This window comes from Poeciliopsis prolifica, unplaced genomic scaffold (genome assembly GCF_027474105.1).
Source record: "Poeciliopsis prolifica strain line A6 unplaced genomic scaffold, Auburn_PproV2 SCAFFOLD002, whole genome shotgun sequence".
In the NCBI taxonomy this organism is placed as follows: domain Eukaryota; kingdom Metazoa; phylum Chordata; class Actinopteri; order Cyprinodontiformes; family Poeciliidae; genus Poeciliopsis; species Poeciliopsis prolifica.
Genome location: NW_026562377.1, coordinates 15,753,604 through 15,779,626, shown reverse-complemented (window position 1 = coordinate 15,779,626; position 26,023 = coordinate 15,753,604). Strand labels below are relative to the sequence as shown.

The 26,023-nt window shown below is 36.9% G+C and overlaps 3 protein-coding genes across 4 annotated transcripts; 1 reads left to right on the top strand and 2 right to left on the bottom strand.

Moving 5' to 3' along the window:
* Positions 1 to 160: 160 nt before the first annotated feature.
* pole4 (polymerase (DNA-directed), epsilon 4, accessory subunit) lies at positions 161 to 1,970 on the bottom strand. The gene is made up of 4 exons (XM_055054632.1): positions 1,603 to 1,970; positions 972 to 1,056; positions 560 to 601; positions 161 to 431 (listed from the first exon to the last, which is right to left on the bottom strand). Exons 1-4 carry the CDS (start codon positions 1,852 to 1,854, stop codon positions 418 to 420), a joined length of 393 nt encoding a protein of 130 aa, XP_054910607.1. The 5' UTR covers positions 1,855 to 1,970; the 3' UTR covers positions 161 to 417.
* Positions 1,971 to 3,919: 1,949 nt separating this feature from the next.
* On the top strand, positions 3,920 to 13,290 carry LOC129378698 (serine/threonine-protein kinase NIM1). The gene is made up of 4 exons (XM_055059133.1): positions 3,920 to 3,967; positions 6,189 to 6,491; positions 6,857 to 7,125; positions 9,762 to 13,290. The coding sequence occupies exons 1-4, from the start codon at positions 3,946 to 3,948 to the stop codon at positions 10,512 to 10,514; spliced, it is 1,347 nt and encodes a 448-aa protein (XP_054915108.1). The 5' UTR covers positions 3,920 to 3,945; the 3' UTR covers positions 10,515 to 13,290.
* An 8,167-nt stretch (positions 13,291 to 21,457) lies between these two features.
* Positions 21,458 to 23,940, bottom strand: ccl25b (chemokine (C-C motif) ligand 25b). 2 transcript variants are annotated; one of them, XM_055044053.1, is made up of 5 exons: positions 23,827 to 23,940; positions 23,423 to 23,523; positions 22,198 to 22,315; positions 21,875 to 21,986; positions 21,458 to 21,788 (listed from the first exon to the last, which is right to left on the bottom strand). In XM_055044053.1, exons 2-5 carry the CDS (start codon positions 23,484 to 23,486, stop codon positions 21,780 to 21,782), a joined length of 303 nt encoding a protein of 100 aa, XP_054900028.1. In that variant the 5' UTR covers positions 23,487 to 23,523; positions 23,827 to 23,940; the 3' UTR covers positions 21,458 to 21,779. The 2 variants fall into 2 exon arrangements, with proteins under 2 accessions (XP_054900028.1, XP_054900037.1); XM_055044062.1 differs by having other exon boundaries at positions 23,835 to 23,913.
* Between the last annotated feature and the right edge of the window lie 2,083 nt (positions 23,941 to 26,023).

The following is a 26,023-nucleotide window of genomic DNA, read 5'->3' as shown; positions in this document are numbered from 1 at the left end:
AAATACTGATTAAGCAAAAACAGAAATAAAATGAAAATTATTTCATAGCACTATGCTTGCCAACTCAACTCTGAGACTGTTTCTTGACAGCAGCAGGTCAACTTCATGTTAAGCTGTGATTTCAGCTCAACATAAAAGATACAGGGGAGTTACAAAAGTCTGAGGTATGCTGTTTGAAACAGAAAATTTATTTCAATGTATGGTAGAATTACCCATATATTTACAGAAGAATATACACATTACAGTTAAAAGAAATCCAAAGAGATCAGCTATATATAAAAGCTGTCAATAAACACTGAATGTGTGAGCTTGATTCAGAAATGTCCCAGAGAGATTCATCGACAGTTGCTTCTGCAAAGGAAGGTTCTTGTATAATGGCAGAAATGACGTCTGCTCACTGGTCTCGCAAAGGACTCTTTAATCTAACGTACCTGCAGAGAAAACAGGAGAGGGTATCTCTAATTTATGGAGTTGGGATCGTGCTCAAATCACACTGATGAAAGGTACATAACTAAAATCTGAGCACTGTGCCGATTTGAGTAGTCTGAACAATGCTTACCTTCTAGGAAAGCAAACTCATCTATGGCCTCAATAGCATTGTCTGTGAACAAAAATACAGCCATGTTTTAACATTTTCATCACTGATATCAGTCTACTGCATCCTTTAGTATTGATGATAAAAAAACACGAGAGCTGCTTAAAATGCATAAATATGTACCAATCATCTACAAGCTACATTTAAAATATAAAATGAAAACTGCAGATGTGCATAACTCTACAAACAAAATAAGAGCCTTAATTGAAAAGCATAGAGGGTGGTCGTATGAAGCTGCCTCTGACACAGACTGTATGAACTGTAAAAAGCATCTTTCAGAGTAAATGATCATTTAAATGTAAAATCAATATACTTTGCCTCATAAATTTCAGTTTCACTGATTCACTGATAGCTTATTTAACCTAACAAGACTTACCCAAGTCTTTTCTTTGTAACGTTTTCCTCTTTCCTTGCTGGGCGTACACAAGAGCATCTTTGGCAATCATCTCAACAAACAATTCCTATGAGATATGGAAAAAAAGTAAATAAATATTTCATATTTCATTTGTATTGTTCTCCCTGTACTATTCCAAAAACAAATAATCAGTTTGAGAAAAACTTGAGTAGATGAGAAATTATATCAATAAATATAGGCTATTTTTACAAGTTTATTTTACAGCTGCATGTGCTGCAGTTCCTTCCTTTTTGTATCTGTTTCAATCACACTTTTTTCTTCCACTCAACTTCCCATTACTATGTATACAAAACACTGGAGAAGCAGCTTCTTTAGAAATGAGCTCCTCCTTGCAGGTGATGTCAATGTCTATGTGCTGAACAACAGTCCATTTATTTGACTTAACCACTGAGAAACACTTCTGTATTAATATCAGTTTCTTAGCCTTATATAAAGGAGAATTTGACTGAATCGTGGGTTTTCATTAGATGGAAGCCACAATAGTAAAAATTAGCTAAATAAAATGCTTGAAATGCATGAGGCTGTGTGAAAGTCATTTGTATAAAGTCAACAGCAGCGCCTCCATAAGCCCTTGGTAATGACGAGACTGTACCGTGGCTTTAGCGATGATGAACACCGACTCTTGGCTGGCCAGGGACACGTCTGGGTCGGTCTTCATCAGAGCTTTGATGCGGGCCAGCGGGAGTTTGGACAGGCGGCTGTGAGGCGCGGCGGGCCCGGTGGAGCCTGTCTGCTGCTGCTGCTGGCTCTTCTCCTCCACCTCCCCGCCGCGGTTCTCCTCTTCAGCCCCGCACCGCGCGGAGTCCTGCTCCGCCGGGACGGGCGCCTCCATAGTAGCTGCCATTATGTACAGGCGACCGCAACGTTATTTCTCTTAAACGCCACTCAGCTGTGAAAGTGTGCGTTCATGTCAAAATACAAACATCCCCAGCAGCAGCGCGCCAGCATGTGCTTCCGGCTTGTTGGTGACTTACATATGCTTATTGGTCCGTCAGCTCAGTAACCGCCAACAAATACTCGTTGCTGATTGGACAGGTGTGAGTTAGCCCAAGGCTATTGGCTGGAATGAAATGTCCTTCAAGCCATGTTACCGCCACCCAAGATACGGATGGACATGCTGCAAGGTCGAGACTCAGACTTTGTTGTATTAATATGGCGATATATTTGAATTTTATAATGATAAGATTAAATGTTCATTGGCTGTAGAAATTTTGAAGAAAATTTGTCAGTCACTTCACGGTTTGACCACTAGAGGGCAGTAAAAATCAACGAAAACTATAAAGTAGTACTTGTTTACGCCGCTGAAGTGAAGATAGCAGCAAACACACCAGACCACGTAAATAAGAAATACTGAGCAAGATGGAGTTTGGGATTTTATTCAAATAATTGTTAATTAGCTGCGTTATATAGCAGCACCAACATAATTGTGACAAAGACAAACAATAAATAACCACAATTATTTGTCTGCTTATTTTATTTTGTTAGTTTGTTATGTAATAGCCTGTGCAGTTGCTTGTTAAAGTAGTTAGTGTAAGACTAATTTTCATTATGCCACGTGATGGACCATAAGACCGTAGTGAACTAGAGAAAATCTTTTTATACATTGTTTTACCTTTTGCATAGGAAAATATGAAAAATACGATCTGACAATTTTGCACATCCAGACATATTTTCTATATTTCTTTGCAAATAACACGAGCTCAGTTCACCACTTGTAAGGATCAGTTTTTAAACTTTATCAATTGGACTTAGGTCTGGGCTTGCTTCAATCTAAACAATTTAATTGTAGTTCTAGTTGTATGTTTAGGGCTGCTGTACCGCTGGAAGGTGAACCTTCACCACCCTCTCAACTTTTACAGGTGCAACAGATTTTCTTTCAGGACTGTTCCAGATTTAGTTGCATCGTTTTTCTATTAATTCTTACACAAGCTTTACAAATAGTGCTTTGCATTTAGGTCACACAGCTGGATTTATGCAGAGTTTAAATTACACAAAGGTGGACTGTTGTGTTCCCTAAATATTAGGAAGTCAACAACATTATGCAGTCTGCCTTTTGTACACCTGTAAAACACTTTTTTAATTTCATTTGTGTTTAATTTAAAAAAGGTTATTTTGGAAAGAGAGCTGAAATAGAGTGAGGTAAAAATAACTGAAATAAAATATATAATTCAGTTCACCATTATATACTTGGTATGCTGCTTTTAAGTCAGAAGTCAGAATATTCATTATTGTGTAATCAAAGTTAAGTACAAAAGATTGCTCAGTGTTATTACTGGCAACTTTTAATATTTTTATTTATGTGGTAGTAATATTGCAGTTTGAGATCTGGAGTTGTTGCAGTTGATTTTTTTGACTTATTTAAAAATTAAAACTTCCTGATACAAATGGAAGAGAAATCGTATCTCTTCCTGTCCTCGTGCGCCTTCCTTTTGCATTCAAGACACTCGCTATCTGTTGCAAAACACATTCACTTCATTGCTCCTTTCGATAATGCAAATACTTAGTTTTTATAGTTGAAAATGTATAGAAATTAAAAAAAAAAAAATTAGATGCAAAATATTTAATATTTATATTGGGTGGGAAAATGTACACAGTAATTTACCATATTGTGATATTTTTTTAACACGAATCTTCAATATTTTTTTTAAATTCTAAATGAAGTTTGGTCCAGCTTAATTTATATGCAAACAGCTTAATTTATATTCCGATTCTAGCATCACATCTGCAAACACCACTCAATAATCTGCATGAACATGGACATATGGTGGCTCTAAACTCTGTTTTCAGCACTTTTATGAGGTCAGTTTGTGCCAGGGGAGATAATGAGCCGTCTACTAGTACATCGTATTAATAGGATTGTGAGGAGTGAATTAGTCCTCTGGAGCTCTATTCACATGTTTGGTCACAGTCAGGTGGTAAAGCCTCTGGGACAGACATGAAGGACCCACAACTCCCTGGTAAGATTTCCTACTTTATTAATTTATCTAAAATTCAACTTCATAACTGTTTTTTGCGATTTTAGTTGGACTAAGTTAACTAGTCGGTTAAAGATCATGAACTATGATATTTAAATCGTCCCTTCATGGTATGCTGTGTTTAATTGAAGAACAAAAGTTTTGCTTATTGGACGTTAACTTTACTTTAATATTTGTTTTTTTTTTAAACTTTCATATAAGCACAACTGGTAATTAGAGAAAATGTTCAGGTTTCATAACACTTTGTCATTTTATTCAGCGAAGCCCAACATTATTATACATAAACTGTCAGTGTAATTATTGTGTAATTTTATACTGGGAGAAAATATGTCTCAGAAATTCAGGGTTTTAATTGATCATTTAGAAACTTCATTTATTTGTATTTTTAATTAGCCAAGATAATATGTAAAATATGGTGAAATACATTGTCTAAAATGAAGGAAAACATTTTTTTATTGTCTTGTTAATATTGTTCCTGGCAACAGGAATAATGTTATTCAAGTTAATATTATTCCAGTCAAGTGGGATTTCTCCAGCTTTTTTTCAGAGATACCAGTGGTCAACACTGACCTCCATGTGGAAGCTCTTTAAAAAGTCATAGGGCTAGTAAGGTCTCTTAAAAATAACGTTCTACCTTTGGACGTAACCCATGAATACCATCTAAAAGAGGCAAGTAATCCTCATTATCCTGGGAAATTCGCCAAGCTTTGACTAAATTTAGCCATCAGTGACCAGGAGGTAAAGCAGTGATGAAAGAGCAGCTGACAGTGCAAAATGAAATGTCTAAGAAATGAGTTTATATTTTAGGATCAGGAAGTCTATTATTTATCAGTGTGTTTTGGGAGGTTAAATGTGCTGACAAATGAACAGAACTCCTGACCCCGTTTTACCAGCTCCTTGCATAACACTGAAGCTGTTGATTCCTGCTTCCTGTAAAAAGGAACATTGAGTAACTTTGGCATGAAAGTAGAAAAATGTTCCTGTTTGATGAAAATGAAAGCCAAAGTTTTAAAAGACCAGCTTTTCTCGATGTACTGTTTGAGAATTAGGATTCAGCATTTTGGACAGAGAACAGGGGTCATCCTATAACATGTTAAATTAAACTGCTTAAAATTTATTTAATTTGTTTCTAGATTCAGTGCTGAAGTTTAACCTTGAAATTAAGCACTAATGAAGCCTCCATTGTGAATGATATAAAAGAGGGCAGACGTTTTATGTCACACAAGACAAAGTGACATGACAGGGAGGTTAATCCCATTACCGATGTTCTAGACATGGAACGGCTTTACTAGTTGTCTCCGAGTGGATTTCCCGTAAAAGTCAAACACTGATGGTACAGAAGCAAATATCTTTCTCATATAAGTAAGTAAGTAAGTGCTGCTTGGAAAAAAAAAGTTTTGCCTTTTATTTGTCAGTGGTTATCTTATAGTATTCTATTAAGGTACCTATTGACATTTTAACATTCTTTTACATGATAACAGTGGTGTCTAAGGTCAATCCTTAAGGGTTCCTGCATGTTTTAATTTTTGTAATTTCTTCAATACAGTTTAATCAAATAATGGTTCATTAGTGAGCATCTGAAGAACATTATGACATGAGTCGAAGCATTTCAATCAGCTGTGTTGGAGCAGAGACAAAGGTCAAGACACTGACCCTTGAGGACTGAAGGACTGGATTCCCTGGCATTACACCATTGATAGAACGGCCCAGTCAATGTCCAGAAATCAATTCAACTGAGAATCTGAAGCAGAACTTGAAAATTGATTATTAAGCGCACTAATTTTGTAATCTGTCTAAGCCTGAGCCATCTAGGAACAAAGAATAAGCAAACATGCCAGTCGTAAATATGTAAAACTGGCAGAATTTTATATCCCCCAAATATTTCACCCATTGTTGCAGCACAATCTGGTTCTACAAAGTACTGTCTACAAAGTGTTGATTCATGAACTGAAAATGAAAGGACACCACATTTTCACATGTGTGAAGCGATTTGAAGACATATGTATCATTTTTCCTGCATTTTACATTTAACCATTACTTTGTACTGATTTACTTCATAAAATCTCAATAAAATGCACAGAAGTTTTATTGGTAGCAAAAGGTCAACAGGTATAAAAACTTATCAAAGGCTTTACTGCTGTAATGCAACTCTCTCTACTGTCATCGTCTCATGGTTTTTTTCTCCTTTTCTTAATTTTTCAAGGCATCAAAACACGGCTATGGCCAAAGCCAAAAATGTGCAAAAATGCCAAAGACGACTCCACAAAAGTGGAAAAGTCAGCGTCCTCCATTGCTTCTGCTGCCTCCAGTGTCATCCCACAGCTCAGCGAGGCAGAAAGAGTCAAGCAGACTCCCATCGAAAGGGTCATCTATGACATGACGCACAACGAGAGGATAGTCAGGGACCTGATGCTCGGTCGGCGGGTTGGGTTTTATGAGCTCCGTGGCGAGATCGGCCAGGGAAACTTCTCGACAGTGAAACTGGGGATCCATGCCTTGACTAAAGGTCTGAATTAATACCATTTTCTCAATAATTGTTTGTTTTTTAATTGCCCAAGTTGTAAAATGCTTGTAGCTTTTTGTAGTACAACTCAGCATCTTCCAAGTGATTTTTATGTGATTAGATAAAAACATGAAATCCTATAGTTCTTTTGTATGAATGTTTATATTGTCTCTCTATTTAAAACACATTTAACTTAAAACACATTTAAGTTTTTGGGTCAAACTTAAATGTGTTGTATTAGATTTAATATACAAAACCTCAGTGAAATTATATCCCAGAATAAGTGTTTTGCTCTCAAGGGAACTCCCTCTGTCTTCACTGGAAGTTTTTATCACACATCCACTCCTGCCTTTCGTCTCCTGTTGCAGAGAGAGTTGCTGTTAAAATTGTTGACAAGTTGCGTCAAGACAAGAAGAGCCAGCCTTTGGCCTCCTGTGAGATCAGCTGCATGGAGAAGCTGAGCCACCCCAATGTAGTGCGCCTTTATGAGGTGATAGAGACCACCAGAAGGCTGTATCTGGTGATGGAGTACGGCAGCGGCGGGGACCTGTTCTCCAGAATCACCACCAGGGGGAAGCTGAACGACCAGGAAACAAAACTGGTGTTTGCACAGATCATCTCCGCTGTGAAACACATGGTGAGCCTTCGTGTCACTGTTAATCATCATTTACTACCTGGCACAGCTCTGCGCTACACGTGGCATGGATTGCTGCTACCCATCACTCATTAACTAAGTTATGAGAAAAGATTTTGAATTTCTTTAAAGACTTTGTTGTTTTTCTTATTTTCACCTGCAGAGCAGGAGTTTTTATTTTTATTACTCTAATTTTAAGAAAGAAATATGTGGAGACAAAGGTAGTTTAAAACAGCAATAAAAGTTGCAAGCTGCAGTCATACCAACCCTAATGTGATTCAACCAGCTTGCCAAGATTAGTAGCTCTGGAAAATGTAATCTAAGAGTTTTGCTGAAACACTCTATAAACATCCTTAATCAAAACCACAAAAAAATATGGATTAAGGAAGTCTGAAGAGCCGCTCAATCTTTTTGACCTGGATGTAATTCAGTGATTTTCATTGCTTTAGCCTCAAACAACACAACTCTGCTCTATGTTGAAATTGTACTGGCTAGATTGCCTGCAGAAAAATATGACAAGACGAAACACACACCACATTTTTTGGCATACGACTGAAATATAAAAGTGCCAGTTTGTTTTGTGGTTGATGTTTGACGTACTGAAGAGCTCTTGGTGTTCTACCAGCAGCGCTCAGTGCAATCACATTTTGGAGAAATGCTAATGATTTATGACTTCTTCACATCCTGAGATTGTCAGAGTTGGTACATGTTATGGCATGACCCAGTTATAGCCACCAAAACTGGTCCAAAGAACTAATGAATTGAGCATAAATTATGTATCATTCTGCAGATTATCTTCCAGATACTTTTGGAACTTTAATTTTTACAACACAGATGAATTTATATGAGAATCATATTGCTGGATTATGCTTGGTTATGACCCCCATTTGGACCAGTCAGCTCTGATGAAATACAATAGACATTGGCCTGTGATCAAAGCAAAATAACTTAGTGAACTCCCGCTGGCAGATATAATTTATTGAGGTCAAAAAGGCCTGAAATATCCCCCTGGTGAATACAAACCGATGACAAATGGGTCCAAAACTTCCTCCAGGAAGGCACTGGCTATTCCCCTCTTAGTATCAATATTCAGTTCCTATAAATAAATAAGTAATATTTTTTGCATTCTTTTGAATGGAAAATTGTAGGAAAGCCTCAGTTGGATGAAGTCTGGAAATTTCCCACTATTTGTCTCTGAACAGATGCCTAATTGTACATGATTCTCTTCTAAAAATGTTGTATCTTAAGTAAATGTTCATTAAGCACAAAAGACAGAATTAGGCATGATATGGGTATTTACTGAATCAAGAACACATTCACAAAAATGGTTTTAACCACTGAGTTAAAGTTTCAATGGTGGTACTTCCAAGAAAAATATGAATAAACCCACCAACCCATTCATCCATCCATTGTTTGAATACGTTATTGAGGAGAGGTAAATACTAAAATGAACCCAAAGCAGCACAAGCTGAAGAAGATGTGTAAGTGAAATAATAGATGACTGCCAGCCAGTTGGAAAACTTTATAAATCATTCTACCATAGAGATAATTGTGACATTATGTCAGAACAATCACCTCTGACCCTCTCTAAATCATGAATACAGGCTGCTATTATCAGGTAGGTCCAGCTTCCCCAGTTTAAAATGGTTATGAATGGAAAATCACATTTGTACATCAGCCAACAATGAAACTAAAGAGGAAACATTTACCAGCTTAGGGCGGTAAAGCCATGCTGTTGTGCAAGAAAAATCTCAGACATGCTTTGACAATAAAGTTCACTGTACAACGTTGGGCAATTTTCCCTCTTTGAGACAAAATGTCCAAAATAACATCTTATCACAGGTGGTCATATATCAGTGTGACTTACCACATTTCACGTTACATTTAATAACATATGTGAAACACGTGTAACTTGAAGCCGGTTTGATGATGTGAAGCACATGTAAAAACCTCTGGGATTACATGCAAAGTGGTATATTTGCTGAGTCTATTAAGACTCCTACCTAAAGCACTTTCATAATTTGCCCAGCTGCACTCCCAACCACGAAACATTCATAGTTGTCAGCCAACGATTTAGTGCCTTGCCTCAGGATAGTTAGACATGCAGTGAAGAGGCTGGAATCAAACTCATATCCTGTTGTTTACTAGCTAAAGATTCCTCCTGCTGATCCACCATAAATATTTCTAGCTAAAGAAAAAGAAGCTGAGAATGCATTTCTTTTGTTATTTCAAACACTGTAGTAATCAGTTAACCAATGAAGATTATTGGGTGTGTGGTATATGTTAGTTAGAAACTGTCTGAAATGTAGAGAAGCATTTTTATAACAGCTGTTGGGTTTAGAAGAAGCCAACTTTCCCAGGCTTCAAGCAACATTTCTGTTCATGTGCTTCAGAGGAAAAAGTGCCAATGACTCCAAAGGTTTCAGGCTTTTTGTTTTGGTAACATAATATGGCAAGTAGAGGTTCTGTTGTACTGCCATGTTAAGCTACAGTTTTGTATAAAGGTCTGAAAGCCTCTGCTTTAGTCTTTCAAGGCTCAGATAACTCTCAGATTTGCAACATTCTCTTTTTTTTATTAGCTGAGTCCAGTGAGATTTATTTCTTTGTACTTAAAATGCTTGTCTTTTGTGATTTTTCAGCACGACAACAACATCGTGCACCGGGATCTTAAAGCCGAGAACATCTTTTACACCACTAGCTATTGCATCAAGGTTGGGGACTTTGGTTTCAGTACAGAATGTGGCCCTAATGAGCTACTCACCAGTTTCTGTGGCTCTCCACCTTACGCTGCGCCTGAACTCTTCAGGCAGAAAGGCTACGTCGGACGCCATTCGGACATCTGGGCTCTAGGTATTCTCTTGTACTTCATGGTGACTGCAACTTTACCCTTCTATGGAGACAACCTTGGGAGGCTGAAGCGCTGCATCCTGCAAGGGTCTTACAGCATCCCTTCGTTTGTACCTGATCCGTGCCAGCTTCTCATTAAGGGCATGCTGCGAATTGTCCCTGCAGACCGCTCCTCCATCACACAGATTACAAACAGCCCTTGGCTGAAGGGGATAGAGTATCCTCGCCCATATGTCTCTTTACCCACATCTCCATCCCACTTTGCCCAGGCCAATCAGACTCTGAGTATGGAGGAGCAGGAGGTAAAGAATTTCCTCTCAGGTTTAGGCATTTCAAAGGTTCATCTGGAAAACAATCCATGTTTAGACTGTAGAAGCCCGCTGACGGGGACCTACAGGATCCTCCTGCATCGGGCTCAGAAGAGGAGGCTCGTGGAGGCCGTGGGATACTCGGCGCATCACCCTGATGAGTACGGGAGTCCTAGCAAATGGTCGGATGCATCTGTTGGAAAACACCTTCCCTCTGCTGTCTGTGTGATATTATAAAATAAATTAACAAAATTGGACCTCGTGACGAATGCTTGTTCAGGCCTTGTCCATACTAACCTGGATTATCTGCAAGACAGAGATTTTCTTTTCCTCTGTGTCTGAGATTTGTGTGATCTGTTTTCAAGATGGAGGTCAGATTTCAGTGGCGTATTAGAGGCACACTTTGCACATGCCTATTCTGGCTTTTTGTGCAAGAAGCCACAACAATTGAGCGTTTTATATGTCTTTTTGTTCTGATTTTGTTTCCCTCAAACTGATTTGAAGAAATTATTGACTGAGAATAAAGGAAAAACAGTGTCAAAAAACAAGAGCTGCAGTTGTTATTGGAGAATCTGCATTTCAGCGCTGCTTTTTCATGCTTACGCTCTTTTATTAAATTTAAATGAATGTAGTTGATGTCATTATTCCAGGGACTGAAATGTTTTTAATGGGAAGTACAGTGGCCTAGTCTTCATGGGAGTTAGGATCCACAGCTGCCTACAAATAGATAAAATCAGTGAATACTAGAGACTCCCTCTAAAAATTCTTAAAACTACCTATTTTAATAGTTTACACAATTCAAATACATCATAATGCACAGCAGAAACTATCTTAGCACTAAAGCAGCAACTAATATTTACTCTTTCTTATTTCCCCTCTTGTGGAAATAGTCAATCTGTGCCAAGAAAAATAAATTATGCTTCTGGATGACAACCAATAATGCATCAAATATTTATTATATGCATCATCTTTCAATGCTGCATTTTCTTTTGAATATTAATGATGTGCTCTACAAAATAAAAAACTGCAAACAAGCTGTTTTTTCTGCAAATACTTTGCAGCTATGTTCCACAGAAAATCCATCAATTTCTGAATCCATGGATAGAAAGGGATCCACTGTGAAGGAACAAATGTTATTCCCCCCTAAAAAAAGTCCATATAAACATATCAGAGTTTAGTCACATGTGGATCAAATTGACCAATGCGTGGAGGATGAGGTCTCCCAAGTGATAAGCTGTAGCTTTCTGTTCTGATTACAACAAGCTTACTGACTCAGAACATTATCTCTGAATGGCTATCAGCATCTTCCAGTCCCTCTTAGTCAGGACATAAACCTCCAGAGCAATAATAATATTGACAGGGGAGACACAGACAACATGTTTTTTTTCCAATAAAACGAAAGTTGGATGTTAAAAACACATCCTGGAAACGAGACAGATCATAAGAGTCGATAATTCATGGATTCATAGTGCCTGTGGATGCATGAGAGTAAATACAGAACCTTCTTCAGAGCCTCAAACACATCTGAGACACATATGTTGTTCTGTGATTGGTACATTTGTTTTTTGCCATTTCTTTTTTGTGTTAAGTAAAAATTGATGAATGTTTTTTGAAAACTGGATTGTATTAAACGCCACATGTCTCTATATAATTATAATCATGACAGAAGTGAGGTGCATTCATCAAAATGATTCACTCTAGGATGTAAAATGTTTCAGTTTTTGCTTAAAGCCCGAAGGATCAATAAAACTTGATACTTGTGGAGAGACTTCTCGGAAATTTTGGACTGAATGCTGAAACAGGAAACATCCTTCATCCTATTTTTTCCCAAATTTTATCTCTAGATTTTCAACCTTCGCTCTTCTGTACCTCACACTTGGAATTTGCCTTCAGGGATTTAACCCAAGCGTGACTCCCTCCCATAATCATCAGCCCTCAATTTACTGCCAGTTCTGACAGGGTCTACAGGCACCTGTTCTGTCATAAAGCCAGTTGTAGCAACTTCGAGTTTCGCAATGCAGTGTTAATCCTTCAGCCTGCTGCCTGTTCACACATGAATATATAAACATCTCAATGGTAGGAGCCAATACTGAGATATTATCATAGTCTGCTTAAGTGCCAAGATGTTCTTGAATAGCTGTTTATTTAGAAAACGCTGTTCTTGCTCAATGTTGTTTCGACTTCAGAAAAATTTTATCTGCAGTATTGTCTGCACAGTCATTCTTAGCCAGGATGTTATGATTTAATTTAGTGTCACTGAAAAGCAAACTGTAGAGATAGCAGCATCTATATTCAGCCTTTCTTTGCATAAAAAAATTTACAAGACAAAGAAAGTAATGATTTCAGAGTTTTATATCTAGATAATTTAACTCGTACAAAAATTTGATCAGTGAGCTTGACTGCAAGTTTTGAGGGATTTACTTGTATAAACTACCTGCAAGGGAATGTAAATTTTTTTTGATCATGTTAACTAATGCATGACTGACAATAAAATGGGACGCTGAAAACCTAATCTCCTCTGATTTTTCCTTAAACAACTCTTTGCCCTCTCTGTCCTTTCGCTTTTTGAATTATAAAGTTGTGCCAGAATGTAAACTAAATAAGAAAGCTTGTTTTTGGCTGTGACTGTATTTGGCAGAAAGGGGACCATCCTTAAGTTTTTGATGACTGATTAATGTGCTTGGATTTAAAAAAAAACAAGGCTTATGTGATTGTGAAATACTGTTCATTTTCCCTTTTATGGACAAGTTGCTCAAAGGGCGAATCCAACGGGACGGTTAGCCTGTGGGAGACTAAATGGATAGATGAACTTGCCAAAACCTCTAAAATCAGGTCAATCATGTCCCTGAGAACGAGATTACTTAAAATGGTCTGCTGGGTATTAATGTCTTTATAAAATCCTAAGCTTAGCTAAATGCAATGAAAAAATAAAACTTTCATATCTGACGTTTGAGGAGTGTTTCCTTTGCTTCGTTTATTTTTCTTTTCCTCAATAGGCAGAAAAGATTTGCCCGCTTTCAGATGTTTTCTGTTCTTGGTTCCTTTTACATGTTTTGCGTCAAACAAATTTGTAAAAGAAATACTCTGAAAAAAATGCAGCTTTTGAATGATTGCTTTATTTTCTTCAGGGAAAATAAAATGCTTTATTGTGAAAAAGTAATTTCCCTTTGAAACTTGCTTAACGGTTGTGCCAGCCTTGGGCAGCAGCAGCTGCCATCAAGTGTTCATGACAATTGGCAATAAATCTTTAACATCATTGTTGAGAATTTTTTTCCCACGCCTCTTTGCAGAATTATTCATTTAATTTTGAGGCTTGTCTAAGATCATGCCACAACATCTTAATGAGATTCAAATCCAGACTTTGACTTGGCCACTCCATAAACTTTCGTTTAGTTTTTCTGAGACATTTTGCAAATGCTGTGCTTTTGGATTGTTGTCCTTAGTTAAACCTTAAAAATTACTTCATAACTGTTTCCATTCTGATAATAGAAATAGATCATTTTGTTTCTCACCCTTTCTTGAATTTTTTTAGCTGAGATATGATGATTTTTTTGTTTTTTAGATTTTCTTGCCTACTTCATGTTGTAAGGCAGGTCTGATATTTTTTTTCTGGTGGTATGAATCGTGTAAGTATGGAAGGATATAAAAAACTTTACAAAGTGAAAATGTTGCACCTCTGGTTGTACGTTCTTGAGAGAAGGGAATTTGCGGGGGATTTGATTCTCCCACTAGTGTAGCTACTCTTTCCCAGTCTCAAGTCAGTCAGGAGGAAGCCACAGAAATGTTGAGAGATCAGGAAGTACCAAAGCTGATTTATGTTAAAACAAAAATCCAGTAAGGAGAATTGATAAGGGAGCAGAGCTATGATCCTTATATTACTGATGCATTGTCTAGTGCTGATACTTTGAAAGCTATGGCAGGAGAGCCACGAGGCTTTCATGTGGAATACAGTGTGTTGATGAGAGATCTGAGGAACCATCAATGTCCTGCTGCTGAAGAATGGAGAGTGTATCATCAGATTGCACTTCCCTTCTGAGATTATGAGATTAGCTCATGAAATTCCTACTTCAGGCCTCCTGGGCATTAACAAGATCAACGCCAGGATTATGTGGCATTTCCAGTAGGACATTATGGCATTTTGTAAGAAGTGTCATGAATGTCAGATGGATGGAAAGTCCAAACAAAGCATTCAACCTGCTCCTCTTATTACAATTTAAGAAGTTGAAGAACCATTCAGTCATGTGCGAATAGATTGTTTGCCCCTCTCACCAGAAACTAATCAATATCTGTTAACAGGTATAGTTGTTTGATTAACATTTGCTTTGTTCAGTTTTCCCACTTAGTTTGAGTTAGGATCAGGGCTTCAGCTTTAAGGCTGGGGTCTTTCAGACAGTGATGAAGAAGTAGGGGGTCAATCAATTCAAGTTATCTGTCAACCATTCAGACCACTGGAGCAACACTATCAGAGTTTTAGGTCTGTTGTCAGGGCTTCCTGGGCAGATCAGGATGGGGAGTCAGACAATAGTATTACATTTCTGGTCCATTTGACTTTTAAGTGAGTAGTCCCTTAAAGTTGGTCAAAGGGAATTGTCTGCCAGAGGAGCCCAATAGAAATGTGTTGAGTGCTAAAAAGCGGTTTACGTCTTGGCTAAAAGTCAATCACAACAGGCCTGGAGAAGGATCATTCAAACAAAAAGCTATTCGTAGAAAACTGAATCAATCAAAGTTGGGGATAGAGTGTCGGGGCATTTGCCCACTGCAAGTGTGACAAGGTGTGTGTGGAGTGCAGGAGTGCCATCAGCTAATCAGGGTCCAGATCAGTCGTCTCAAACTGGTTTCCTCAAGGACCGATGTCATGCAACTTTCAGCTGCCACTCTGCTTTGGCACACCTGGCTGCAATATTAGCTCATCAGCAGAGCTCTGTAGAGCTGGACTGCATGCGAAAGAGGCAGTTTCACCATTTATTTCAAGTTCAGGCTGCTGGTGGAACCGTGAGGTGCCTGCGCTATTTTCAGCCAGAATTGCATCACTTTGTCAGGTAGATATCTGCCTTGCTGCTGTGAGTTTCGGTTCTGTCGGTGACATTGATACCGTTGGTAGATGTTTTTCTGACATCTGCCAAATTGCTCAAGGGCTCGATTGATTACGAGTGAGCTTGGCTTGCAGTTCAGATGTATGCCGCTTGCTTTCTGTCATTCATAATGTTGGGGGAGGCTGTAAGTTATCTTTCCTGTTCTCTGAAGGGCGTTGTCCAGCTGCAGGTTTCCTTCGATGGAAACCCAAACCTAGTAGCCCGCAAATCCAGGCCTCAAGGGCCAGAGACTTGCAACTTTTAGTGGCATTTTTCTACCATGGCGAACAAAGACGCAGAATCAAGCAATAAAAAAAATCTAAATGTAGCAATTAAAGTTAAGCAACTACATTTCTGTCAAATATTGATTGCATTCAGAAACAATTACATGTCGGTTTTTCAGCTCCCACCAACATATATGAATATTTTTTCAAATGAGTCCTCAACATTTTTACTATTAGAACCAGAACCTTTTGCCTCTGGCAAAAGCTGCTTCTTTTTTACAATTTAAATATTATTGGAATTTTTATTATTTTCATCTTTTTCACACTGATGATCTGAGCCAAAATGACAATTTTGCTAAATTCTTCATAATCTGTGGGATGACATCCTCTTCATGGACTGTTTCACTGTTCTTCATCAAAATCTGTTCTGACTTGAATTTGTTTGTCTTGTCATACTCATTACGCTTTCACTGAAGTATGTAACCCGATCTGAACCCAGTGACTCATTAAGAGAGGAAGTAATAGAAGCTAACTCTTATGGTCAACATGCTATTTTTTGGATTTTCAGCCTGACAAATACAAGTGATTTAAAACACACTGCACTAATGGTGTTTGCTGGACTCTTTGTTTCTTCACAAGAATGGCTGTTTTTCATGACTGATCATATGTGGCTGAATATACATTTATACCTAATTATATCACATTTCAAGAATTTTTCAAGAGCTCAAACTATATCTAACAGTTTGCACAAACTAAAAACACTGCACTAATTCTTTGTTCTTTTGTTGTCAGGTTTTCTCTGCCCCAAATAATTATCCTTTAAACACTATAAAATGCACCTCATTTTATAGTGTTTATATAAATTTACTTAGCAACTGATTTTATGAAGGAGTGTGTTGATTTTATTTTTTACTACTAATTCTTACATCTTGAGTTTCTATCTTTCTCCCTGCAAGATATTTGTCTTTTTGTTAAAAGACTCAAATAAATTGATCTAAAACTGAACTAAGATTCCCTGAACTACACCAATAAAGTTACATTCATCTAAATTAACCTAAACTAAACTTAGATAAATTAAATTGAAATAAACTAGAATTGATCAAATTTAATTTGAACACACGAAACCAAGCAAAAGTAAAGCAAGCTGCCATCCCCATACTTGATGGTTAGGATGGTACAAACATCCCTTTTCTTCCTCCAAATGTAACGATGGTCATTGTGACCCACTTTAGTTTCATCAGACAACAGGACAGTTCTCCAAAAATGAAGCTCTTTGTCCCAGGCTACCATCGCAGTAAGCAGTACAGATATTTATGTTACTTTTTGAATAATGGATTCCTCTTCCCTGAGTGGCCTCTCACTGTGGATAATGTCTTACCAGTATCTTCTGGCTCAGTCTGCACATTTTGGACCAGAATCTATACATTCAGAGATGAATGATGGTTGGACATTCCCATCATTGTTCGTTTCTTCAATTAAATTGATTGAAGAAATGAACAAGGTACCTTCAAGCATCAGAAAATTGTTCCAAAGGATGAACCAGACTTGTGCAGCTCCTGACATTTTAGCTGATTTGTTTTCATTTTACGATCATGTCATCAAAATAAGCAGTGTGTGTCAGGCGTAGTCTTGAAATACAACCACAGATGTTCCTCTGATTAACTTGGAGGAACATCTCTGATACTGACCTTATAAATTTAAAAAGGTTACACAATTTTTTTTTTACGTTTTCTAGAAATAATCTTGGTAATTATGGCTGACCTAAAACATGAGAAGCATAATCTGATTTTACTTCAGGCAGTGTACGTAAATATCTGGTTCTAACTGTAGGTCAGACAAACCTTTGCCTAACATCATGAAAAAAATTGTATGATGAACTGAGATAAACTAAAGCAAGATAGGATCAACTTAAGTTAGTTAAGATCAGAAATTAAAATGAATTATACTAAAACTAATCTCAGATGGGAAAAGTTAATCTAAACAAAAATTTTATTAAGTAAACTAGGATGATTTAAGTCGGGAAAATTACATTAATTACATTAAACTCAATATGTGAAGGAGTTGCTTACTTTTTCAGGAAAATCACTTAGTGATGACTCAGCCTAATAGATTTAAAAAGACAAAACAAAGAAATGGTCCACAGCATTTATGTATAAAAGGGCGTTATTTTCACATTTCCTGCTGATAATGTTTTGATCAAGTATTAGATAAGTCTAATTTGACGTCACTTAAAAAGTAAACAAGATAAAAAAATGTCCATGTTTGATTAGTTTTATTGAGCAATCCAGGCACCCAGAGTCCACAATGCATTTCAGCTTTTTGTTGAACAAAACCCAGGGGGACAGCACCTGAAAAAACATTGCTTGTTTATACAGCACAAACCTCAGCCCATAATCTATGATGTTAATGGCGTCTGAAGGCAGTTCACAACATGTCCATCAGAAACTGCTGAATGACTGTTTTAATCGAGGCTTGAAACTTACTCAAAACTTTTCCCAAGGATCCTCACCGGACAAAAAACAAGATCTTGTGATATCTTAGATATTTTTTTTATCTAGTTTTTGTCTGTGAATTGATTCAAACACTGAAAGCTCTGTGGAAAACTGAGCAAATGTTTGGATTTGCAGGCATTTTGTTTAAAAGTAAAGAGCAAAAAGTGTTATCGAATGTAGATCATGAGAAGGTGTCAAAAATCGTGCTTATCGTGAGATCTGTTTTGTGACACGAGTTTTCCAGCTTCGCTAAAAGGATTTATTTAGAACAAGAAGCTGGAATGTTTTCTCCAGCCGAGAGGGAACAGCTAATCCCTCGGAATATTAAAAAAGATCTGACTCAACGTGTGGGAAGAAGTTTTAATTTTCACCAGGCTAAAAGGGACTAAAAACATACTTTTCACTTTGAACTGAATCCATCAGACAGAAGTATTGACAGGAAACATGATAATATTTCACATGTGGTGAGGGGTGAATGTGATTTCTTAAATCAAATGCATCAGGATGTTAATCCCAACCTTTTTAAAATATTCTGCTTCAGTAAATCAAATATTGCTGCCTGGACGACATTTATCTGTGTTATTTTTAAGTTTTTAGGTTAACTTATCTCAACAACGTGCTTTTAATTTAGTGACTTTCCTTTCTTACACAAATGTAATATAGTAAAACATAGAGGGTAATATTTTATCAAATATTAATCAAAAATGTCATATAATAATATCTTAACCTAACCTGATAAGGACTATTTATTTGTTTAATCCTGACTGATGTATAGTACACAACACCCCCTGTAGAACTACTTTTAATGTCTCTTGAAGACATGCAGGTGTTTGAAAGCATATATTGAATAATCTTAATGAATAGTCAATGGATAGTTATTGTTAAACTGTGATTGTTATGATAAACTGTACAATGTGAACCTGCCTTTAGAAAAATGAAAGGTTTATGTGTTTGAGATCTAGACCTACAATCATGTGAAAAAGTTTGACACCATTGAATGTACTTACATCTGTGGGTGTTTAATCCATATGCATATTCAGTAGCAATTTTAGCAGGATTGGGTCAAATCTGTTATTGAAATTAAAACAAAAAAACTTATCACTTAAAAGTTTGCTTAAAATTGGTTTCACAAATGCCATTTCTGGCGAGAAATAAATTATGGCACCCTAACACTTACCTAAAATGAATAAGGTGACACACTTGTTTTAAACCACAGATGCACATTAATAAACATTTTAAAGAAATTGTGCTTTGATTAATCATTGCACATGTAGTTTGGTGGCTCCAGACTGTGTGAACACCAGGAACGATTGAAATAAAATTGTAACCACATAAGACACTAGAAAGGAACTTAATGATCTCAAGAGAGTTTGAAATGAACTATTACACTGAAAGGAAAATACTTTACAAGTAAAAGAACAAATGTCAACATGCTTACTTCCATCTCTCTGACATAACCTAAATGAAAGCAAATTATCTCAGAAAGAATATAAAAGATGTCTCTTAAAATCCTAAAATGTTTTCAAGGCACGTTCTGTTTGTGCATCTGAAGATTTGAATGTACATGCTTGTCTTGTACATCCAGCAAAGGTTGCACAAGTAAGTTTTTAGTTTAAGACTAAAGACTCTAGTTATCAGCCTGGAGGTGGACAGGTCATGGTTTGGAGATGATTTGTTCAAGCTTCATAGGCAGCTGAGTTCTGATGGTCGGAGTGAAACAGTGAGAATCAGAACAGTCCTTAATTCTGTCCTAATCCAATCATCTAACCATCTGAGAAACATTCAAATGGTTATCCAACCAGTTGGATTCAGCCAGATTCAATAAAAAGGTATGTTTCCTACATATTTTTGCTATTCTCATATATTTTTTGGTGAAAAATCCCTTCTGAATTTTTTGTTTCATCTTCCTCCCTGCTTGGAATCTGTTCAACGTCTCTCTTGGATGACAGAGGGTTCAGTAGCAGGCACAGCTATCAGCTGCAGTGCATGCAGCTATTGGAGGATACATGCAAGAAAATAAACAGCCTGTCTGACCAGTGAGGCACTCTCTCCATTTCTGTCCCTGGGGATTATGAAGTGAGAAGCTAACGGGTTAAAGGTCGTTATGAGGGGGTTTTAAATTCCTCTTTTTTTCATTTTCTCCTCAAATAACCATTCTGAAATAAAACTCAACTTCAGCCACGGAAATTCCTTTCTTTAAATAAACATTTAATAAAAGTTAAACGTTTAAATAACATTTTGAAAATTTAAATAATTTTTTAAATAGCTTTTTATCCTCTTTAGTAATAATCTGTAGTATGTTAGAAATAATTTTGAAGTATTCTTCTTACCTCTGTTTTGTTTTAGTGTTTACTTTTGCATCATCAAGTTATTGCATGTAGCCTTTCATCTGACAAGTAAAGAAATTAGTTCATGACTGCATTAGTTATCTGCTCATGGTGGTTTATTCAATCATAGAAGACGATTAGTTTTTTTAACAGTCGTGAGAAAAGAATCTTAATAAATCTCAATCTAAGACAGATTTACTCACTTTCTTATTTTGAATAAAAATGTTCAATAAGAAGGGAAGTGCAGATCATTAAGACAGCTGTTTGAGAAATTATGAGACCGTTTATGTTTATTAATATAGTTTAAAATAAGTCATCGACACTACACAGGAATAAAACTTTGCAAAAGAGAAAAAAATGATCAAATCTATGACAACATTCATTCTGAGAAAATATTGCTACATCAACTAATTTCAAATAGACACTACATTAAATAACTTTAATAATTGTATATTTACTGATCATAAATCAATATGTTAAATGATAAATAATCTGCTACTAGTGATGAACTAACCAAATATGTTGATAATATTTTGTGACTAATATTCACCTAAATCCTCATCCCTTACATTGCTAAAAGATTTTAATGAGAAACCTTCACTTTCTTCAAACATCCAAGTCATGAAAGGTTTGGAAGTCATTCTTCAATCCATCCGCATCACATTTAACTCCCTGTGTCAGAATGCGACTTGCCTTTCATCGTGCCATCAAAACCAGGCTTTAGTTTTATTGAGCAGAGAGATCGTGCAGTCATTTAATGCCGATGCCAAAGAACACAAACACGAGATCCCTTCCTTTCTTTCTCTCTTTTTTATTCCTTTCTTTCTTTCTTCCTTTCTTTCACTTCTATCAACTACTGGCTCAAAATCAGGTCAGGGCAGAACTGATTTAAAACGTCTTGCTGCACGTTGCTTGTTTTTGATTCAATTGAAAACTAGTAGGAACACAGCGTTTTTGTTTTCAACCACTTTTTTATTGTAGGAAAAGCAATGTACATTTAATGCGGATACAAAAATAGTTTGCTGTGTATATGCTTATATATATATATATAAAAAAAAAGAAAAATCAGCTTATCACAAAGGTGTTCCTTTTTTTTTTTCACAGATTTAATCACATTTTAAAGCTGCCGAAGAGTGGCTCATTCTTAGCAGGTTCTACACATCATAGAGAAGCCATCGTTAGTAATGGCTCATATAAATGAAATTGTTGATACTGGCTATAACGTTCATGATAAACTATGACAGTGGTATAAAGGACTGCTTACATGTTTTATATTCACTCTCAGCCACAGGAAATATAAAAATAAGGAAACACAATCCATGTGATTAAAGATGACAAATGACGCCTGACAGGGAGGTGAAGTGACCCCTTTTCTCTCTCCTTTCCTTTAAGAACTCTGTAAAGACAAATGTTTTGCAAATGATGAAATTGTCCGGTCGGCTTTGTTAGGACAGAACTGCAGGGCTGTATTGTTTTTCTTACCTTTTTCAGCTTTTTTTTATCCACAACGCTCATCTGCGCAGCCACCCAGGGCTCAGTGGGATTGACACAAAGGGTTCTCTGTTTGCCATCGCGCCTCCTTTTCATCGTAAACCTGCACACAGCAGAAACGTTATATAATCTACTTCTACCATTACACCTTTTTTCTTTTCAGATTGCACTGCTTTGATCTGCCGCTGGACCAGTTCACCTGCTCATTAGACATGTTATTGCATTTTCCCCCCAGAAGCTGCCAGTTCTAACAATGCTACTAAGCCAAAGACCAACCAGGCAGTGGAGAGCAGGACACAACATTTGGTACTCACACAATCGCTCTGATGTTGCAATCGCCATCTGTTTCCTGTATCTTGTAGCTCTCGATGTTGTTCATTGCACGTTTTCCAATCATTTTGACATAGCCGAGGCAGCAGTTGTCGTAGGAGCCTGGAAGAGGTGAACAATGAAGAAAGATGCAAAATGTTAAGCATTTTTTTGAAGGCATGTCCACTTTTTAGCAGCTGACTGGATCTTTACTTTTTTCACTCCATCTTTTGGTATCACATGAAGTCTCTCGCTATGAACTCTTTCCTCTTTTTTCTTTTTTGGCACAGAGTTGTGAAAACATTGGGGCTCTGAGCCAACATCATCCGGGAAAGCTCCTCCCCCGAGATCCTCATCATGAACTTAAGAAGGGGCAATCAATTAAAAAATAACATCAGAATGTAAATGCATATTTAAACTTAGACTTTGAATCTTTTATTCTTCTTATTTCTACTACCCTGCTCTGATGTGCATCTATGTTCCGTGAGCTTTAAGACTTTCAAATCAATTGGTCAATGCTTCAACAGTTGGAACCAAACACTGTTTGCACACTGCAGCTAATGTAACATTATTAATGTTTTTTAGAATAAAATTTCTTTATAAAACTAGTAGCTTTATCATGTGTGCCTGCTACTTCTGAGGCGTGATAGTTGAAATATTTCCGGACTATCTAAAGTCTAATAATCGATTTAAATTCATCTCCATTGAACAAATTCAGTACCTCAAAGTGTTTTCTGACAAGTACGAAAGGATTAAACAACAGGCTCGTTGCATCTCTCCTCATGAGAAAGTTGTTTTGAAAAGCAAGTGCTTCAGTTATTCAGAGCAAACAGTTTTTCTCTTGCATTAAGCACATCTGTCATCACCGCCAAGTGATCCATATTTGACAAGTCCTGACAGATGCAACCTTAACGTGTTGCGGTAAAAGCCTTTAAAGAAAATGATGCCCTCGTTTTGAAACAAATTGTTTTTTTTTAGCATTTTTTTTACCGTATGGTTTCTTCCTCAAATGTATGTGGTTTGAAAATCAGTTTGATAAGATTTCAACTTTTGTTTTGCCAAAACCTCAAATTTCTTCAAGTCTTTTTTTCAAGTTCTGCAAACACAAACCTTATATGGTCTAAATAAAACAAATCTACCTAACACTGACTCACTAAGACATTTAAAATCAAATTTTAAATTGAATTCAGAAGAACTGCATCCCACTCAAGGTTAATATTGTCCACTCACCTTGCGCCACACTCAGGTACATGCAGGTGAAAAGCAGAAGGATGGCAAAAGCTTGAAACTTCATGGTTGCTGCGGTTCTTGCTGTTGCTGCTTGTGGTTTGCTGGACAAAGAGAGAATATCAACAAATCAAACAACTCCCTTTTCATACACAGACAAATTATTTCCATCACAAGCTCCCCACATCTGTCCTCCAGCGCTAAACATGCGCTAGGATCCAGCTGTGTCCAGCTGTTCCTTCTCCAGCACATTTAGTATTGTTTACAGAAATCTAACAAGATCTGAAAAACCTACTCCTCCAACTCATTTGCACCTCTTATCTATGGCACAGAATTGAACTCAGTCTCTTTTAAAACACGTTTGCAAAACCAAGGATTGCAAAATCAGAAGAAGAGCTAAAACTCACGTGCTCACATTCAGGACTCCACACGATGTCTTGAAAGAAAAAAGGGTTGCTCTGACCCAGTTTGCTTTGAGTCCGTATTCTTATAGTCTGCCTTCCTCCTTGCTCAGTCTTTACCACACCTCCTCTGTAGATGCCATCAGTAGCTCTGCAATTTGATCTTTGTGGAGTGTGAGCCTCCGAAATGAGTCATGTCATGAAAATGAAGCACATCACCACACACAGATACGTGTCAATACCTCTCGTTGATTTCTTCTGCTTTTTCCAACATATATTAATTGGATATCTGTGTTATGGAACTATGGAGTGTTAAATATCGATGATATCAAATTTTTAACAAAAAGTTTCCAAGTGATAAATCGTCCTGACTCTAAGAAAAAATAGTTGAAACATTGATATGGTGTAAATAATAACTTTTTTTGGTTCAGTTTTGTTAGAATCCGACGTTAATTAAATGCTTCTGACAACAAGAAAAAGACTTAAAGATCTCATATTGAGAAACATCAGGCCCTGATCTAAATAAGTTCAAGATCAGATCATGGACGAGTTATTGACATCGGGATAGGGGCACTGGGTAAAACCTTGATGCTCCAGTGCACAAAACAACTGCAACTGCAAAACAACTGCATTCGATCATGTCTGACAGACATGATCGAATGAAGACAATGCAGAACAGAGGAGAACCTTCCTAAGTAGGAATTCACCTAATTAAAATTACTTCAACCAAATCAAACAAAAAAAAAGACACAAAGGCCTCTAATATTTATTATTAAACATGTAGTTTTGATCCCTTACACTTTTAAGAAAAATTATGTGTGGACAAAAGCCCAGCTGGGCTCTCCAAAATATGAGAAATAAATAACATTGCCAAACTGATGTTAAAAAAATCTTTTGTCTGAACGTCGGCTAAAGCTCCACGAAGCCCTACTTACACCAAAAATCTTATTTTGATGATTTAGAAATGTTGAAAGATGCATTGTGAACACTGAAATACAAACCTTGAATGTGAAACTGTCTTTTAGTAGATGAAACATTACATTTAAAAAATAGAAATGTGAAAACGACAGCCAATCAGAAGCCATCTGCTTCTGATGGGTTGATGGGATCCTTGTGATGTCCAGATGTGCAATAAAAAATGTTAACTATTAAAGTCTAATTTTGCTCACACATGCGATCCATTGAACACCGAAGGTTTCTAATGAGATATTCAGTTATTTGTTTATTGGAAAACTTTATTTCAAAACATATTTCTCAGTAAAAGGTTTCTGTCTTCAGGTTGAGCAGTTCAACCCACAGATAATATCAATTCTTGCAGGACTTTGATCATTTGTAACTGGGTGGTGTGTTAGTTGAGAACAGTGTTTACATGAAGTGGTTGTAAATTCCCACCTGTTTCGGGCCCTTGAGCACATCTATGCCCCGTTTCCCCGCCTTCACTTCCCTTTCACAGCATTAGCCGCCAAGCTGTGAGCGTCAGGATGGTTGTGTTCATTTGGATCGCTGTCAGGATCATGGATATTTGTGCTGCTGGTTTCACCTGTGGCTGGTTCTGTGTAATGTCAGGTTGCTTTTTGTATTGTTGCGTCTTGTTTTTCTGACGTGATTTCTAAATGCTTTTTAAGATGCCTTTCAGTGGCTTTTCACTGCAACATCTGAATGTACCTGTTTGAGTGGCTGATTAAGGTACCAGTTTTTCATTTTACTTTATGTTTTGTTTTTTTATTGTCAGCCGACATTTTGTTTTTCGGGTATTGCTGCTGCTGCAAATTATGCTCTCTCCAAGGTGGATTTTTTTAGGTGCTCTCGGTTAGTTGACGAATAGGTCGGCCTATAGAGTTGGAGTTGTAGCACAAGCACTACACAACCAGTTCATTTTTTTATTTTTTATTTGATGAATTATCTGATTGGGCACAGCTTTATAGGACTGGGTTGACAGAATGTAATATTTGCTTTTCTTTTGTTATTTATCATTATTGCGTGTCATTAATTTGCGTTTCTACAAATTTGATTTGCAGTTGTTTTCGTTTAAGTCTCAGATTGCTCCTAGTATTGTCCAAGGTTCCTGTTCTTTTTTAGGTTTTAAATTAGAATAATAAAGTCTATTTTTAATATTGTAAAAGTATGTATAAATATATATTTTGTATACTATTTATGTTTCATCATTTTAAGCCAGACCTACCTGGGTACTTTTAATTGGGAG